The sequence below is a fragment of the Acinonyx jubatus genome, chromosome E1 (genome assembly GCF_027475565.1).
Source record: "Acinonyx jubatus isolate Ajub_Pintada_27869175 chromosome E1, VMU_Ajub_asm_v1.0, whole genome shotgun sequence".
NCBI lineage: Eukaryota > Metazoa > Chordata > Mammalia > Carnivora > Felidae > Acinonyx > Acinonyx jubatus.
Window position 1 is genome coordinate 14,546,489 of NC_069397.1, and position 18,156 is coordinate 14,564,644.

At 39.5% G+C, this 18,156-nt stretch overlaps 1 protein-coding gene across 2 annotated transcripts in view; it reads right to left on the reverse strand.

Annotated features, from left to right (window-relative positions):
• The window catches only part of RPA1 (replication protein A1), a 70,766-nt gene that overhangs the window by 41,693 nt on the left and 10,917 nt on the right, over nt 1–18,156 (reverse strand). For both annotated transcript variants that reach the window (XM_015081379.3, XM_053212350.1), the window contains exons 2-5: nt 12,791–12,841; nt 11,206–11,284; nt 10,436–10,544; nt 726–814 (exon numbers count right to left, since the gene is read on the reverse strand). In XM_015081379.3, the coding sequence (XP_014936865.1) occupies nt 726–814; nt 10,436–10,544; nt 11,206–11,284; nt 12,791–12,841 (328 nt within the window). The remainder of the gene's footprint in view (nt 1–725; nt 815–10,435; nt 10,545–11,205; nt 11,285–12,790; nt 12,842–18,156) is intronic.

The following is an 18,156-nucleotide window of genomic DNA, read 5'->3' on the forward strand; positions in this document are numbered from 1 at the left end:
TCCAACATGTCTATGGAGGCCTCCATGAAAACCCAAAAGGATGGGGTTTGGGGCACTTCTGTTGGTGAACACATGGAGGCACTGGGAGGACAGTGCACCCCGAGAAGAGTACGGAAGCTCTGTACCCCTCCCACACACCTTGTCCAATGCACCTCTCCCATCTGGCTGTTCTCTGAGTTCTGTGAACCGCTCTAGCTCATTAATCTAATGGAACCTGAGGAGGGGATTGTGGGAACCTTCAATTACAGCCAGTTGGTCAGAAGCAGAGGGAACTACCTAGACTTTTGACTGGCATCTGAACTGGGGTTTGGCGGTGGTGGAGGGGTGCGGAGGCAGCCTTGCGGGACTCTGTCTTTATCTGTGGAATCTGAAGCTAACTTTGGATAGGTAGTATCAGAACTCAACTGGAACTGTAGGACAACCGGCTCTCGTCCACAGAGAATTAGAGAATTGCTTAGTGTGAGACAAACCCCACACTTTTGGTAACAGACAAGCCAGAAGTATGAAGGAAGTTGTGTGTTGAGAAAAACAGAGAGAGTTTTCCTTTTGGAGTCCTACCATCATTTCTTCCGTACTAAAAAACCTGAAAGAATAACCTGGTTCCTAAACCTCCAAATCATGAGTTTTAGTAAGACTAACAAATCAAACTGAAACCAAATGGTAGAATTCTGGATCTATAAAGAGGTATTCTATCGAGTGCTACAACCTATAAAAAAGCCTTTTACCTTCATTATAGGGCACGGGATTGCCAATCTTTAATCCAACTGCTTCGGCTGATTTCAAAATGTCTAACTCCATCAAAATAATTACTCTCCTACAAAGGCAAAGAAATAGAAACAAGTTAGAAAAAATCAATTCAGAACCTTTCAAATGACAAGCTACTTAAAAAGCTCTCCCCCAATAATCATTTTGATAAAACTATTTCCGTTTGTCAACAGGTTTTCATTACTGAATAACTTGAGAAATATATGATATCAATTCCTGTGTAAATATTTCCCTTAATCTTTCACTGTATCATTATCAAGGCTTTTTATGATTGCAGGATTTTCATTTTCCATCTAGTCCTTTAATTAAAATGCAGTGCCCTTACCACAAACCGTGCCATCAAGGAGTAAATGACACAATCAGAATTTAGATTAAACACAATAATATATGGCACAACAACAGATGATCTGTTTTCAGAAACATATACCCATCTAAACAATTACCTTTTCCCAGTGAAAACCATTACAACTGTAGCTATTTTTTAATGTAATTATGATCTAAGAACTTATAGTTCTTTTACCTAGCTTTAACTCTAATTAAAACCTTTCAATAACTTCCCAAGAACCTTAGCCCAAAACTAAAACCTTTCACATGCCCTACAGGCTCTGTGTGATCTGGTCTTGCTAATCTCTTTCTAGTTCATCTCATACCGCTTCCCAGAAACACTGCTCTCCAGCAGTTCTGTTTGCTTTCAATTCCTGGTATATGCCATGTTTTCTCTTGCCACCCTCTCTCCTGCCACAAAGCCTTTGTATATGCTGCTCACTGACTGTGATGACCTTCTCTCATTCTGCCGTCAGCTAGTACTCATTTTTTGCTCTCATCTCAAATATCTTTTTTTTTTTTTTTGTAAAGTTTATTTACTGGGGCACCTGGGTGGCTCAGCTGGTTAAGTGTCCCACTCTTGATTTCAGCTCAGGTCATGATCCCATGGTTCACGAGTTCAAGCCTCATGTAAGGCTTTGTGCCAGGTGTGGAGACTGCTTGAGATTCTCTCTCTCCCTCTCCCTCTGCCCCTTCCCTGCTCTAAAATGTTTAAAAATTAAAAAAATTAAAAATAGTTTTAAATGCTGTATCACAAGACACCATAAGCAAGTTATGATAAAGTGGGATAAAATATTTGAAACAGCTAAAAAATAGTTGATATCTCTGGTTTACAAAGATCTCCCAGGAAATAAAAACATGCACAAAGTACATATATAAAAAGCTATTCAGAAAAGAACTACAAAGAATAAACAAGTACCTGAAAAGACATTTGAGCTCACGAATATGGAAATGTAAATTAAAGTAATGATAATTAACAATTATTTTAAAAAATTAGTAGCATACAGGCACCTGGGTGGCTCAGTTGGTTAAGTATCTGACTTTGGCTCAGGTCATGATCTCACAGCTCGTGAATTCGAGCCCCACGTCGGGCTCTGTGCTGACAGCTCAGAGCCTGGAGCCTGCTTTGGATTCTGTCTGTGTCTCTGTCCCTCCCCCACTCGCACTGTGTCTCTCTTTCAAAAATAAACATTTAAAAAAAATTAGTAGTATCCAATATGTTGACAAGGTTAAGGGGAACTTCCTTCCTTCCTTCCTTCCTTCCTTCCTTCCTTCCTTCCTTCCTCCCTCCCTCCCTCCCTCCCTCCCTCCCTCCTTCCCTCCCTCCCTCCTTTCCTTTCTTTTTCTTTCTTTACAGGTTTTTGAGATATCATTCACATACCACTCCATTTCCCCACCCATGCAGAACCACTAATTTGTTTCCTTGGATTTGTTTATTCAGAAGCACTCTTACACAAAGTTACTGGGTGTATTAATTGGTATATTTTCTGTTAAGAGACGTCGTTTGACCCCCACAACACTAACTCAAGCAATCTGCTCTTCAGAAGTAATAGCACGAACACATAAAGATAAATTTGCAAGGATGATTGCTAAAGCCCAGTTTGGAATAAAGCTAAATGTCCATCAAAAAATAAGGGGTAAATAAGCTGGGATGTATGGACATAGATTGTCAACAGAGGTAGGAAAGAGTACAAGACATGCCACCATCGTGAGATGGTAGAAAGAAGCAAAGCCCGTGGGACTGAAACTCTATCCCTGACTGTAGAGAACCAAGCCTAAGTTGTTGCACTCAACCCCAGCACAGCACTCCATCTTCTCCCATAACCATACCCCAGAGGACAGAAAAGTGGATAAAAAGAACCACTCGAGCACTCAAAGGTAGCCTGGAGTGGAAGATAATAGATCCCAAGTGGGAAGGTTGGCAAAGAGATGTATCCAGCTTAAACTATGTCGGAGCGAATATGAAGTCTGACAGAACCATCCACGTTAAGCATGAAAAAGATAAAAAGAAATGACATGGCAACAATGCAACATGCAAAAATGTATAAAAACACGAGGAACAAAAAAGGCAGAGACAATTAGAGAATCCAATCTAGAAGAAAGCATAAGCCAAGAAAGGGAATAATACTTCCCAAGAGAGATTTGGAAAATAAGACTAAGAATTCAATAAAATAAAACTCAAAAGATGAGATGAGAGATTGAGAAGAAAAAGGAACTTAAGACAAAAACAGAACAAAAGTAATACCATTATACATCTAACACTTAAAGATTATAAACACCAAGAGACAGCAAGGAGAAAGCTAAAAACTGAACTACTAGTATGTTGGAAAATCTTGACTTAATCCAACATATGCATTAGAAAATAAACTAAAACAAACTGAAGACACAAAGGGAAGACAGTTATCCTGTATGTAAATAAAAACTAGAACCAAATGAAATAGAAAACAGCATTAAGGAATAACACACAGAAAGATTTAATTGAAAAGAAATAAATCTGCAGACTGAAAGGGCATACCATGGACCAGAAAAAAAAAAAAAAAAAAAAAGGGAAGAACAATGGACATTAAGACACAGCCCGGTTAAAGGGCACGTGGATGGCTCAGTCAGTTAAGCAGTTAAGCATCCTACTTCAGCTCAGGTCATCTCACAGTTTATGAGTTCAGTCCCACATCGGGCTCTGTGCTGACAGCTTGGAGCCTGCAGCCTGCTTCAAGTTCTGTATCTCCCTCTCTCTGCCCCTCCCCACTCATGCTGTTTCTGCTCTTTCAAAAATAAACATTAAAAAAAAAGACAGCCTGGTTAAGTCACTGAACTTGAAACATAATGAAAGAATTTTTCCATAATCCACAGAACCTATTTAAGTTTTATCAACTGTCTAAATGATGTCCTTAATAATCCAGACCAGGATCACTTGTTATATTTAATTATCAAATCTCTTAAGACTCCTTCAATCTGGAACAGTCTTGCAGTGTACACAATTTTTTTACTTTCATGCTTGAGATTTGAAAATCAGAGGTCACTTATTTTGTAGAATATCCCTTAATTTACCTGAGGTTTCTTCATGATTAGATATAGATTGTGTATCTTTCGCAAAAATATACTATTAGTGATGCTGTGTTATTCTCATTGCATCTTATCAGGTAATACACGATTTCTATTTGTCCCATTACTGGTAATGTTAACCTTAATCACTGGAATAAGGTACTGTCTACCAGGTTCCTCCACTATGAAGTTACCTCTGTTCCATTTACAATTAGTAATTATGTTGTGGGGAAGTACTTTAACCCCATAAAAAAACTTGTCACTCTGCAAACTTTCACCACTTGTTTCAGCATCTGCGGTAGACTGAATCCCCCACACCAAAAGATATCCACGTCGTAACCCCTGAAACCTGTGAGCGGGACAACAAAGGACTTTGCAAATGTGATGAAGTTAATGACTGAAATGGCAAGATTATTCCTGAATCCTCAGATGAGCCCTAAAAGGAATGGCATGTATCCTTTAAGAGGGAGGCAGATCTGAAACAGACAGAAGGCAATGTGACCATGGAGGCAGAGACTGGGCTGATGCAGCAAAAAGCCAAGGAATTCTAACAACCACCAGAAGCTGGAAGAGGGAAAGAATGGATTCTTCCAGACAGCTTCCAGAGGGAGCATGCCCCTGTCAACACCAAGATCTCAGCCCAGTGAAACGGATTTCAACTTCCAACCTCCAGGGGGAATAATTTCTGTTGTTTTCAACCACTAAGTTTGTGTTAATTTGTTAGAGCAGTCAAAGCACCCACTGATGTTTCCTACATGAACTAATATTGTGATGATTACCAAATGGCGACTTTCTATTCCATCATTCCTTCTACATTTATTAGATGGCATTCTATGTTAAGAAGAACCTTTATCTTCCCCCCATGTATTCATTTATTCAGTACAGACTTACGAACTCCTATTTTATTCAACAGGTTGTAATCTGTTTGCACTTTTATTGTGGTTTATAAATTATCTTAGATTGGCAAGTGTAAGATTTCTGCCAGCCTTTTGACAGGGTCCCCTCTCCCTTTGAGCACTTCCTTACCAACTGACACATTAAGATAGTCCAGGCTCGACTTATAATTTCCAAGCCCATAACAAGCCATCCTTCAAGGAGCCTTGGTTCTTTTTGGCATTCAGAAACCAAGATGTGCTAAGTGGGCTCACAGCTATTGTGCTGTCGCTGCTTGGTAGACAGACCTAGGCAAGACAGACAGACAGACAGACAGACACACACACACACACACACACACACACACACACACTGCACAATATATGTATACTCCTACACCAACCAGATGTGAAGAGACAGTTTTCAAAAGAAGACATACCTAGACAAGAGATACAGGAAAAGATACTCTACTTCATGAATCAGGGAAATATAAATCAAAACCACAATAAGACATCACCTCATTCATATCTGTCAGAATAGCAAATATCAAAAAGACTAGAAATAACAAGTGTTGGTGAGAATATGGAGAAAAGGGAACCCTCGTACAGCTGTTGGTGAAAATGTAAATTGGTGCAGCCACTATGGAAAACGCTATGGAAGCTCCTCAAAAAATTAAAACTAGAACTACCATATGATCCAGCAATTCCACTTATGGGCATTTATCCAAAGAAAACAAAAGTAGTAACTTGAAAAGATAACTACACCCCCATGTTCACTGCAGCACTATTTATAATAGCCAAGATATGGAAACAACCTAAGTGTCCACCAATAGATGAATGCATAAACAAACTGTGGTACACACACACACACACACACACACACACACACACACACACACACACTCTCTCTCTCTCTCTCTCTCTATTATTCAGCCATTTAAAGAAAAGGAGGATCAGGGGCGCCTGGGTGGCTCAGTCGGTTGAGCATCCGACTTCAGCTCAGGTCACGATCTTGCGGTCCGTGAGTTCGAGCCTCGCGTCGGGCTCTGGGCTGATGGCTCAGAGCCTGGAGCCTGCTTCCATTCTGTGTCTCCCCCTCTCTCTGCCCCTCCCCTGTTCATGCTCTGTCTCTCTCTGTCTCAAAAATAAATAAAACGTTAAAAAAAAAATTTAAAAAAATAATAAAGAAAGAAAAGGAGGATCTTGCCATTTGTGAAAACATGAATGGGCTTCCAAGGCATTATGCTAAGTCAGACAAAGAAAGGCAATTACCATATGATCTCTCATATGTAGAAAAATAAATAAGCTCATAGATACAAAGAACAAACTGATTGGTGGTTGTTAGAGGCAAGGGGAAGGGGGTGGGAGAAATGGGAGAACTGTTTTTGTTTTTAGTTTAAATAAATTGAATAACAATAAAATAAAAATAAAATAGAACTTTATTTTTTTATCAATTTTTTTTATGTTTTTATTTTATTTTTGGGAGACAGATAGAGTGTGAGTGGGGGAGGAGCAGAGAGAAAGGGAGAACACAGAATCTGAAGCAGGCTCCAGGCTCTGAGCTGTCAGCACAGAGCCCAAAGCGGGGCTCGAACTCACAGACTGTGAGATCATGCCCTGAGCCAAAGTTGGATGCTTAACCAACTGAGCCACCCAGGCGACCCAATAAAATAGAACTTTAAAACCCCAAACTAATTATCTATATCTGTATCTACATCTACCTATCAAAAACGTTGAGTTCACTTTGAAACCTCCAGTTCCAATCCAGAATCACAGATTTCTCCCTTGGCTAGCTCTCACTGCCCTCAACATATTTATTAAATCAATTCCCCTCATATGTCACCACCTGCCACTGCTGCACCCACGGACATCCTCCTCCCGATGCTCAAGTTCCATACCTAGTTCTAAGATCACCACCATCCCATTACAAACAAGCACCCTCCTCTCCCCATTGGTTCTGACACTCACGCTGGGCTATCACCACTTCTTGCAGACCCCCTCCTTATTCTGCTTGGCCTCCCTCCTTATCCTACCCAGTCTCCAACAACATGCTGCTGTCCCCTGACCCCCACACTCCCAGATGGCTTCATCCCTTGCTCAGGATCCAACGGCCACACAGACTCTTGCCTCACCCTACTCAGGCTCCGACAACCCATTCTGGGCCACAGCCATTCTCCCCTCGTGTGTGTTCTCCTTACCTGCTGGGGCTCCAGCACCCTGTCCAGCCCACAAAGACCCCCTCCTCACCTTGTTTGGACTAATACCTGGTTCCAGACCACCACCACCACCACCCCTCCCTTGTAAACACCTACCTTGCTTGACCCCACCTAATGGCTTTGGACCCAATTATACAGGAAGGAAGAGAGCAGTAACAGTGTTTATATTGTCATTCCACTACCAAGATGATTTCCATCGATTCACCAATTATTGATAAATATGCATGGTGAGATTTTTGGAATGATGCTCATTAAACCATAATATAGTTATTTCTAGGTTGTATCAATTTTAGACCATTTTTTCCCCTTCTTTGTACCTTGTTTTGCATTGCTTGAATTGGTGATTCTGTGTGTTGTTTTTATTAAAATGATCGTCTTCTCTAAAAATCTGAATACACAAAGAGCTACAAATATATTCTAAGGAACACTGGTGCAAAACTTTAAATAGTGAAATACTGTGTAATATTAAATGTTAACTAAATTAAAGTAAACTTATACAATGACATGCTAAGTAATATATGACATAGAGGTTTATCTAGGAACATGTAAAACAACAACCATAAACTTAAAAAAGAATTTTATAAAACTATATTATGAAGTTTTTTTAAGGAAAATACAAATTTATAAGTACTCATGTTTACAGAAAAATTCTGGAAGGATTACAACAAAATGTTACTAATAGTTACTTCTAGGCAGTGTGATTACAGTTATTTTTATTTATGTGAATTTTATAATGTACGTATGACAAAAGTCTTTTTTACAAAGCACCAGGACAAGGGGCACCTGGGTGGCTCAGTCAGTTGAGCGTTCGACTTCGGCTCAGGTCATGATCTTATGGTTCATGGGTTCGAGCCCCATGTCAGGCTCTGAGGTGATAGCTCAGAACCTGTAGCCTGCTTCGGATTCTGTGTCTCCCTCTCTCTCTACCCCTCCCCTGCTCATGCTCTGTCTCTCTCTGTCTCAAAAATAAATATAAACATTAAAAAAAAATTTTTTTTTTTCAAAGCACCAGGACAAGAACACAAAATTCTATCAGGGTGAAAATAGTAACAGCAACTAAATTAACTGTCAACCTAGAATTCTATACTTAGTTAAACTGAGAGTGAAACAGACATTTTTATTTTTAAAATTTTTTTTCTTTAAGTAATCTCTACACTCAAAGTGGGGTTCAAACTCATGACCCTGAGATCAAGAGTCACACATTCTATCGAGTGAGCCAGCCAGGAGTCCGGCAACAGACATTTTTAGATGACAGATTTTTATCATTCACAAACTTTCTCCATAAGAGCTGCTCAAAGATATTCTTCAGGAAAATGAGAACTGAACTAAAAAGGAAGGAGTATGATGAAGGAGACAAACGGGAGCTAACAAACTATGGGTAAATATAAGTAATGGCTGTCTGTGTAGAGAATGCTAATCAGAAGAAATAAAAACAAAATTGAACACTAAACACAGATCATTTTGAGACCTTTGTTTTATTTGAGAGGATGGTAAAAATACTGACCTATGTTAGAATTTCTGTTAATTTACATATGGATTTTTAAATTTTTTTTTTTTTACATTTATTTTTGAGAGACAAAGTGTGAGTGGGGGAGGGGCAGAGAGAGGAGACACAGAATCCAAAGCAGGCTCCAGGCTCCGAGCAAGCTGTCAGCACAGAGCCGGATGAGGGGCTTGAACACATGAACCATGAGATCATGACCTGAACTGAAGTCGGACACTCAACTGACTGAGCCACCCAGGTGCCCCCAGGATTTTTTTTAAATGTGAGAGTACCCACAAAAAATAAACAAACCAAACAAACAAAAACACAGCACAAATAGAATGTCTCTCAAACCAGCAGAGGCAAAAAAGAGGATTAAGGAAAAATCCAATCAATCCAAGGCAAGAAAAAAATTAAGCAAAAACCATGGTGAAAACACAAAAATTAGAAAAAATCAATAATAAGTTAAGCAGAATAAACTCACCAACTAAATCTCAAAATGATTTCTAGGGGCGCCTGGGTGGCTCAGTCGGTTGAGCGTCTGACTTCGGCTCAGGTCATGATCTCACGGTCCGTGAGTTCGAGCCCCATGTTGGGCTCTGTGCTGACAGCTCAGAGCCTGGAGCCTGCTTCGGATTCTGTGTCTCCCTCTCTCTCTGACCCTCCCCCGTTCATGCTCTGTCTCTCTCTGTCTCAAAAATAAATAAAACATTAAAAAAAAAATTTTTTTTTAAATGATTTCTAAAACTATATGCTGCTGGGGCGCCTGGGTGGTGCAGTCGGTTAAATGTCCAACTCTTGATCTCGGCGCAGTCATGATCTCACAGTTCATGAATTCGAGCCCCACATCAGGCTCTGTGCTGATGGCACAGAGCCTGCTTGGGATTCTGTCTCTCCTTCTCCCTGCCCCTCCCCTGCTTGTGCATACTCTCTCTCTCAAAATAATAAAACATTTAAAAAATATTTTTTAATAAAAATTAAAAAGTAAATAAATAAAATATACACTATTTATAAAAGACACCCAAGATTAAGAACAGAAGTTGAAAGTTAAAAGAAGGACAATGATATAGCAAACAAATATAAACCAAAAGTTACCTGGAAATGTACAGATAATACTATCGTAACATACACTGACATACCCTTCAGATGGGAATGCTTGCCATATTTGTTTCTCATGTGTTCTGTGACTGAAATAAAGACCTTAAAAGCCTCTCCCCAACAAAAAGGTCCTATTTTAGCAACGGTTAACAGTGTGCTCACCGCTGCACCTCTAGCGTGTAGCATCTGTAAGTCCTCACCATGCTCTGTATTGGCTGAATAATTTACGATGAAAGATTCAAGGTTGTAGAAAAGGAGCAGTGTTACATAATTAAATACACCTCTTTTGCTCTTTATAAGTGACCCCTTTTCATTAAAAGATGCTTTAAAAGAGAATGCTAAAAACAGGGCTTCTGAAGAGATTAGAAATAAGAGTTCTGTGTTTGGCTTTAATCTCCTGCTTTGAAATTTCCAATTTGTTTCCATATTTCTCTCCCTTTGGTGCCATGTTTTAGTCACCCGAGTTCAAATCTCAATAGCTGTAAACTCTTAGCTGGAAGCTCATCATTGTCTTTTTGAAATTCCTAAGTGAATTTTGGTATCCAAAGGACTTCTCTGTTCAAAAATTAGTCCCCATTCCAAAACACAATAAAACCAAAGAAAACTCTAAAAAGCAAAAATAACCCACCACATACCTTCCATCTTTCAGAGTGTTAACAATAAATCGGTTAATCTGGCAAATACAGTTGCTAGACAATTGTTCTCCCTCAACAAGATGGTTCAACTGTGTTGCCAACATGAAAGCTGAAAAGCACAAAGATTTCTTTAGTTCCCACAACATTTCAGTCATAACAATCTGAACTAGCACTGATCACACGTGGACTAGCAAAGAAAAACAATGCCTTGAATGTTTCTGAAACTAAAACTATTCAGATTCTGCACAGTGAAAAACAGTATGATTTACTATGCATTAAACATCTGCTGCTACTATGAAATGTAAGAATTTCTTAAATTGCCCAGAATCATTTTTTCCATCATTCAGGTTTCATGATGAAGACTAAAAAAATCTTTTCTACGTTCTTCACCTTGTGACTAGAGATAGCAAGCACATATTCTGAAAACTGTCTTTCTTGCTTGTGAAGTTTCCAACACTGAAATAAAAGCCTAAAAAGGCAAGTATAGGACAGCTAACCCATTATATTCACTAAATGTCAATATCATCCTGAGGGAAATTAATCAAAGAAAACAGAGCACCAGTTAGAGAAAATTAATTAAGCCAAGTGGCAGCTTTCCACTAGATCCAGTCTATTGTTAGAATGCTCTCTGCCGGCTGCAATTCTGTCTGAATGAAGTGCACGGTCTGGCAAATGTACACTTCTGAAATGCCCCAAATTATTGCAACCAAAGTGCTGGATGTGCTTTTATTATTTAAATACAAATTCCTGGATTTATACATCATACTCACAGGAGAGAGTGTTCAATCCATCACTCATAAGCAGTCGATAACGGGGTGGACTATTCCCTGTAGTGATGGGACGGATGTTCTAAGATAGAAAACATGATTCATTAGACAGACTGTCTCCCCAGTCCCCAGAGATAATTACATCTAAGTGGCAGGAGAGTGGGTCTGTCATTATTTCAGCAAACACTGAACTGCTTGCCCATTCTCCTGACACCTACGTCCAAGCAAAAGAAACTTGGATACGATGATTTTCCCACCAGCTTCTCTCTAACATTATTAAGCACAACACACATGAGAATAAAATGAATTGCCAATGCTCGTGTTCTCTCTCCCCAGCTCAAATTTAATTGAAAATCAATTAAAAAAAAAAAAAAAAAAAGAATGATAAGGCACCTAACAATGCAAGGTGCTGTGTAGAAAACATGTTAAAGATACAAAACAAAAAAAACAAAAAATCCTTGCCCTGAAGGGGCTTACAAGTGTGGTGGAGACAAAGGCAAAGAGATATAAGAGATGTGTGCACATGACATGGGGGCACAGCCAAGGCATTTATCACAACTTACAGGAAATCAGAAGCTGCTCTCCACAGGAAGTGAAATACAGAAACGGAGCCTTATGATGACGAGCAGCGAGTCTGGGAGTCACAAGGAGATCACCAGGCCTACTGACTCAGAATCCACAGAATGATCCAGGATCCTGCTTCTATTCATTTTTTAAATTCCCACTAAAATTTGAAACACCTTTGGAGTACTTGGGTGGCTCAGTTGGTCAAACATCCAACTCTTGGCTTTGGCTCAGGTCATGATCTCACGGTTTGTGGGTTCAAGCCCTGCATTGGGCTCCATGCTGAGTGCGCAGCTTGCTTGGGATTCTCTCCCTCTCTCTCTGCCCCTCCCCTGCTCATTCTGTCTCCCTCTCTCAAAAATAAATAAATAAACTTAAAAAAAAAATTTGGAAAACCCTTAAATGGGGGCGCCTGGGTGGCTCAGTCGGTTGAGTGTCCGACTTTGGCTCAGGTCATGATCTCATGGCTGAGCCCCGCGTCGGGCTCTGTGCTGACAGCTCAGAGCCTGGAGCCTGCTTCAGATTCTGTCTCCCTCTCTCTCTGCCCCTCCCCCACCACTCACACGCTGTCTCTCTCTTCCAAAAATAAACAAACATTAAAAAAAATTTTTTTTTTAATTTTAAATGAATGATAGGGTTAATGAAGAATTTTAAGCAGACACATTCATTGTAGGCCCATATAAGGCAGATTTAAGAAAGACAAACCTCAGGGCAGGAAGAAAAAAGTAAGGAGGCAATACTAATGATGTGTAGCACTATAGCCTCCATCAATTATGGCAAGAATAGAAAGGCGAAGGCTCAAATCTAAACCCCCAAGTCTAACTCTGGCTAACTTATATTGAAGAAGAAAAAAACCCAGCCCTAGCTGCTCTCCTGCAGTTACTACAGGACAGGCCTATTTTTTGTGATGAGGGAGAGAATTTCCTAAAATGGACATGAAATTGACATGTGCTTCATCAAACATAATGTATAATTACATAGAAGTTTTTAAAATGCTTGACATAAAACATACACAGGTACTCACAATGACCTGGAGGACAGGTTTTATGGAAGTGTCTCCCTGTTGCATTATGGCCTGAAAGAGTAAACACAGAATGAGATCTACATTCAAATTATGACCAAATCTGACATATTTTTACAGTTTGGTATTTGTAATAAACCACAGATAACATTATTAAAGAGACTTTTTGGAGCATGTCATCTGAAAATCTAATAAAGTTTTATCACTTGGATAAAATCATAAAAGCATAAAAGTGCAATACTTGGCTTAACAAGAATACAATTACTGCATCCAAAATACAGGCATCACATTTGTGCTCATTATTCAGAACAGCACATTAATTTGCCTATAGGGCCCATTAATAGACAATTAGAGGGGCGCCTGAGTGCGCGTCTGACTTCAGCTCAGGTCGTGATCTCACGGTTTGTGAGTTCGAGCCCTGTGTCGGGCTCTGTGCTGATAGCCTGGAGCCTGCTTCGGATTCTGTGTCTCCTTCTCTCTCTGCCCATCCCCCACTTCCCTCTCTGTCTCTCAAAAATAAGTAAATAAATGGAAAAATAAAAAAAAAATAATTAGGTAAGTATGGGAAATCTTTAAAATAATATTATGCAGTCTTAAAGAGATGTGTATGTAACATTGGTTGCCTCTTTTGAGAGAACTGGCGAGTAGGGCCGTAGGTGGGAGGCAGACCTCACACTGAATCCAATTTTTATATCTTTGCATTTTTTTTTTTTAAGTAAGCTTCACGCCCAGACAGAGCCCAATGGGGGACTTGAATTCACAATCCTGAGATCAAGACCTAAGCTAAGATCAAGAGTTGGACGCTCAACTGACTGAGCCACCTAAGCACCCAAAACCGTTTGGATTTTAAATCTCATGTCTCTATTAGCAATTATGAAAATAGTATCTACAAAAAACAGACCACCAATCAGGTTTTTAGTTTGTTTTTAAAAAGCCACCATTTAAAGGTAACCATCAGAGGGATCCCTGGCTGGCTCAGTCGGTGGAACATGCAACTCTTGATCTCAGGGTCGTGAGTTTGAGCCCCACATTGGCCCTGAAGCCTACTTATAAATAAAAAAGTAAAAAATCCGTTTAAGAAATTTAAAAAAAAAAATAAAGGTAATCATCAGAAAAAAACCAACAGCAGTGAATACTGGTTCTCTGACCTCTGCTCTTGCCCATGCTGAAATAAACAGCACCACCAACGAAAAAACTGGACAAAAATACATAAACCTTTCAAATACTGGACAACAGGCAGAGCAAGACTGTGGTCCCTGAAAAAAGAGAAACGAATGAGGGGAACACTACAATCCTCCTGGCTTTCTGCATGGAGGCACTCTTGGATCACAGCGTGGAGAGGGAACCCAAGAAGAACGTGGCAGTCCTACTGAGCACAGAGTTCAGGGAGGCAATTTAGTTGGATTTCGTGGATGCAGAATACCAGAAATGACAAGCTACACAGAGTTAGAGCCTCAATAACCCACACAGGGGTTCCCAGGAGTCTCTGGCTGACTTCTAAGTTATGGATACACAAAATGAGACTCCACATGGCCAGGCAAAGATTAAGTATTAGCTATAAACTGAAAAATGAGTGGAGCTCACACAGGCTAGAACACAGCTGAGCTCTCACCAGCCTGAGTGCAGAAAACTCAATAAACACCTGCTGCTTTCAGTAGAAACCCCAGAAAGGTCATGCTTCAGAAACAGGACTAAACTAGACCCAAAGTAAAAGCTATTCTGGACCCATTCCAATCTCCAAGGGATCAGCTGATTTGCAAGTCAATCAATCAACAACCTGCCAAAACAACTCCATATTCTTTATAAAAATTTTTAAATATTCTGTGGAACAACATGGGAAGTAGGCAAAAAGTACTTCTGCCACATACTGGAGTACTGGCTGTCACCACTTGTGCAACTGTTTGAGCTATGAGTTGAACTAGCCACTTTTTTCACGGAACATCATTTTTACTTGAAAGGCCAAATGACAAACTGGTTATTCAAACTTTGGAACCGAGTAAATCTTTTCTCAAAAAATAAATAAAGTGACGGGCACTTAGGTGGCTCAGTCAGTTATGCATCTGACTTCTGCTCAGGTCATGATCTCGCAGTTCACTGAGTTAGAGCCCTGCAGGAGCCCGCTTCAGATCCTCTGTCCCCTCCTCTCTCTGCCCCCCCCCACCCCCCCCCCCCGTCGCGCTTGTGCATGCTAAACATTAAAAAATCAAAGAAAAGTATTCTAAGATCAAAACATTCAATGGTGAGTACAGCATAACATGGAGACTTGTCCAATTGCTGTGCTGTACACCTAAAACATTAATATAACATTATGTATCAACCATACTTCAATTAAAAAAGAGAGAGGGGGCTCCTGGGTGGCTCAGTCAGTTAAGCATCTGACTCTCGATTTTGGCTGAAGTCACAATCTCAAGGTTTGTGGGATCGAATCCATCATAGGGCTCTGCAATGATAGTGCAGAGCCCGCTTGGGATTCTCTCCCTCTCTCTGCCCCTCCCCTACTTGTGCTCTGTCTCTGTTTCTCAAAATAAATAAAATGAAGAAATAAAAAATAAATTATAAAAAAACAAGAAGAGAACCACCATGTTTTAGACTATTTGTGTCCCACCTCCCCAAATTCATATGTTGAAGCCCAAACCCCCAATATGATGACATTAGAAGGTGGGGCCTTTGGAGGTAATTTGTTTTAATAAGGTCATGAAGGTGGAGCCCCCACATTGGAATTCATGCCCTTAGAAGAAGAGACACCTTGGGGCACCTGGGTGGCTTAGTCATTTGGGCATGGCAGCAGGGGTGTCAGCACAGAGCCTGCTTGGGTTTCTCTCCCTCTCTCTCTGCCCCTCCCCAGCTTGCACGCACACACATGCTCTCTCTCTCTCTCTCTCTCTCCCAAAATAAACAGACATAAAAAAAAAAAAAAAAAGGAGAGAGACACCAGAGCTCTCTCTTCCCATATACAAAGAAGAGGTCATGTGGGCACATGGTGAGATGGTAGCTGCAAGCCAGAAACACAGCCCTCACCCAGAAATGAATCTGCTGACACCTCAATCTTGGGTTTCCCAACCTCTGGAGTTGTGAGAAACCAATCTGTTGTCTACACCATCCAGTCTAAAGTATTTTGTAATAGGGGCGCCTGACTGACTCAGTTGGAAGAGCATGTGACTCTTGATCGCGGCGTTGTGAGTTCAAGCCCCACATTTGGTGAAGCAAATACTTAGAACAACAGAACTTGAAGAAAAAAAAAAAAGTGTTTTGTAATGGTTTGTCCAAACTAAGATGAACTGCTCTAAAGCACTCCTTAAAAAAAAGTATAGCTCATAAATCAATAGTGGAAATCAATTCAAATCATAAAAAAATACTCAAATAATCCACAAGTCAGGAAAAGCTAAACAACAACAACCAACAGATGGGACAAAGAGAAAACAAGTAACAAAACAAAAAACTTACACCCAAACATGTAACTATACTAAGTACAAATGGTTCAAGTACTCCAAGTAAAAGGCAAAAATTGTCAAAATGAATAAGATCCAACTATCTGCTGTCTACAAGAGCTGCACTTCAAATATAAAGACACAGGTTAAAAATTAAACACTGGAAAAAGCTGCATCATTACTGGCAGGCAAAGAAGGCTTCAGGACAAAGAATATTACCAGGGATAAAAAAGGACATTTCCTAATAATGGGGTTGATTCCTGAAGAAGGCACAACAATGATAAATATATACACCTAATAACAAAGTTTCAAAAGACATGAAGCAAAAATCTACAGAGTTAAGAGAAATAGACAAGTCCATCATTATAATTGGTGGTCTCAACTTCCTTCCCTCAGGATGGAAAACGCAAAGAGATAAAAAAAAAAAAATATGTAGAAGAACATAAAAGATTAAACTATTAACCAACTTGACCTAATTAGATCATCTAACAATTGCAGAATAAACATTCTTTTTAAGTGCCCCTGGAACATTTTCATCAAGGTTCCATAAGTTGGGCAATATAACAAGTCTCAATGAATGTTAAAAGACTGAATTCAGAGAGCACGTTATCTGACCACACCGGAATGAAACTAAAAATCCTAACAATAGGATATCTACAAAATTTCCAAATACTTGGGAACTAAGCAGTAAACTTCTATTTTTTTTAAATCCAACGTGGGGCTCAAACTCACAACCCCCGAGATCAAGAGTCGCGTGCTCTACCTACTGAGCCAGCCAGGTGCCCCGTGAACAATGAACTTCTTTAATAACCCATCTATTGAGAAAGAAATCACAAGAGAAATTAGAAAGTATTATTAACAGAATGAAAATGAAAATACAATCTATCTAAACTTATAGGATTTGCTAGAGTAATGCTTCAAGGGAAAATTACAGCTTTAATGCTTAGAGAAGAAAAAAATCCAAAATCAATTATATAACCTTCTACCAGAAGAAGCCAGAAAAGAATAAACTAAACTCAAGCACACAGAAGGAAGGAAATAATAAAAGAGCAAAAAATCAACAAAATAGAAAATGGATAAACAACAGGAAAAAACAATTGAACTAAAAGCTGGTTCTTTGAAAATATCAATAAAATTGATAAACCTCTAGCTAGTCTGGCCAAGAAAAAGAAACAAATATTCTCAATATCAGAAATGAAAAATGCATCACTATATATCATATACATTAGATTATATATACAAGAGATAATGGAATATTAGGAACTACTTTATGAAAAAGATAAAATGGCTAAGTCCCTTGAAAAACACAAATTATCAAAACTGACATACAAAATGCAGAGAATCTAGACAGTACCATATCCATTAAAAAAAACCTGATTTTATAATTTAAAATATTCCAACGGAGGGGGCGTATGGGTAGTTCAGTGGGTTAAGCATCCAATTTGATCTCAGCTCTGGTCTTGATCTCAGGGTCATGAGCTGAAACCCCATGTTTGGCATACAGCCTACTAAAAAAAAAAGCGGGGGGAGGTTTCCTGGGTGGCTCAGTCAGTTAAGCACCAAGCTCTTGATTTTGGCTCAGGTCATGATCTCATGGTTCTTGAGATCGAGCCCCACATCAGACTCTGGGCTGACAGCACAGAACCTGCTTGGGATTCTCTCTCTCTCTGCCCCTCCCCTGCTTGTGTGCTCTCTCTCTCTCTCAAAATAAATAAATATATTTTTTTAATAAAGAAAAAAAAATACTAATCTTGCATAAACTGTCAAGAAATAGAAGAGAACACTTTTGAACTCATTTTATGATGTCATTAGGTTTACCGGACAGAAAAAAACAAAGTCGTTCTAAGAGAAAAAACACAGATCTATATTCCACTACAAAATAAAACTACACATTCACTAGGATGGTTAAACTTAAAAAGACTGACAAAATTAAGTGTTGGC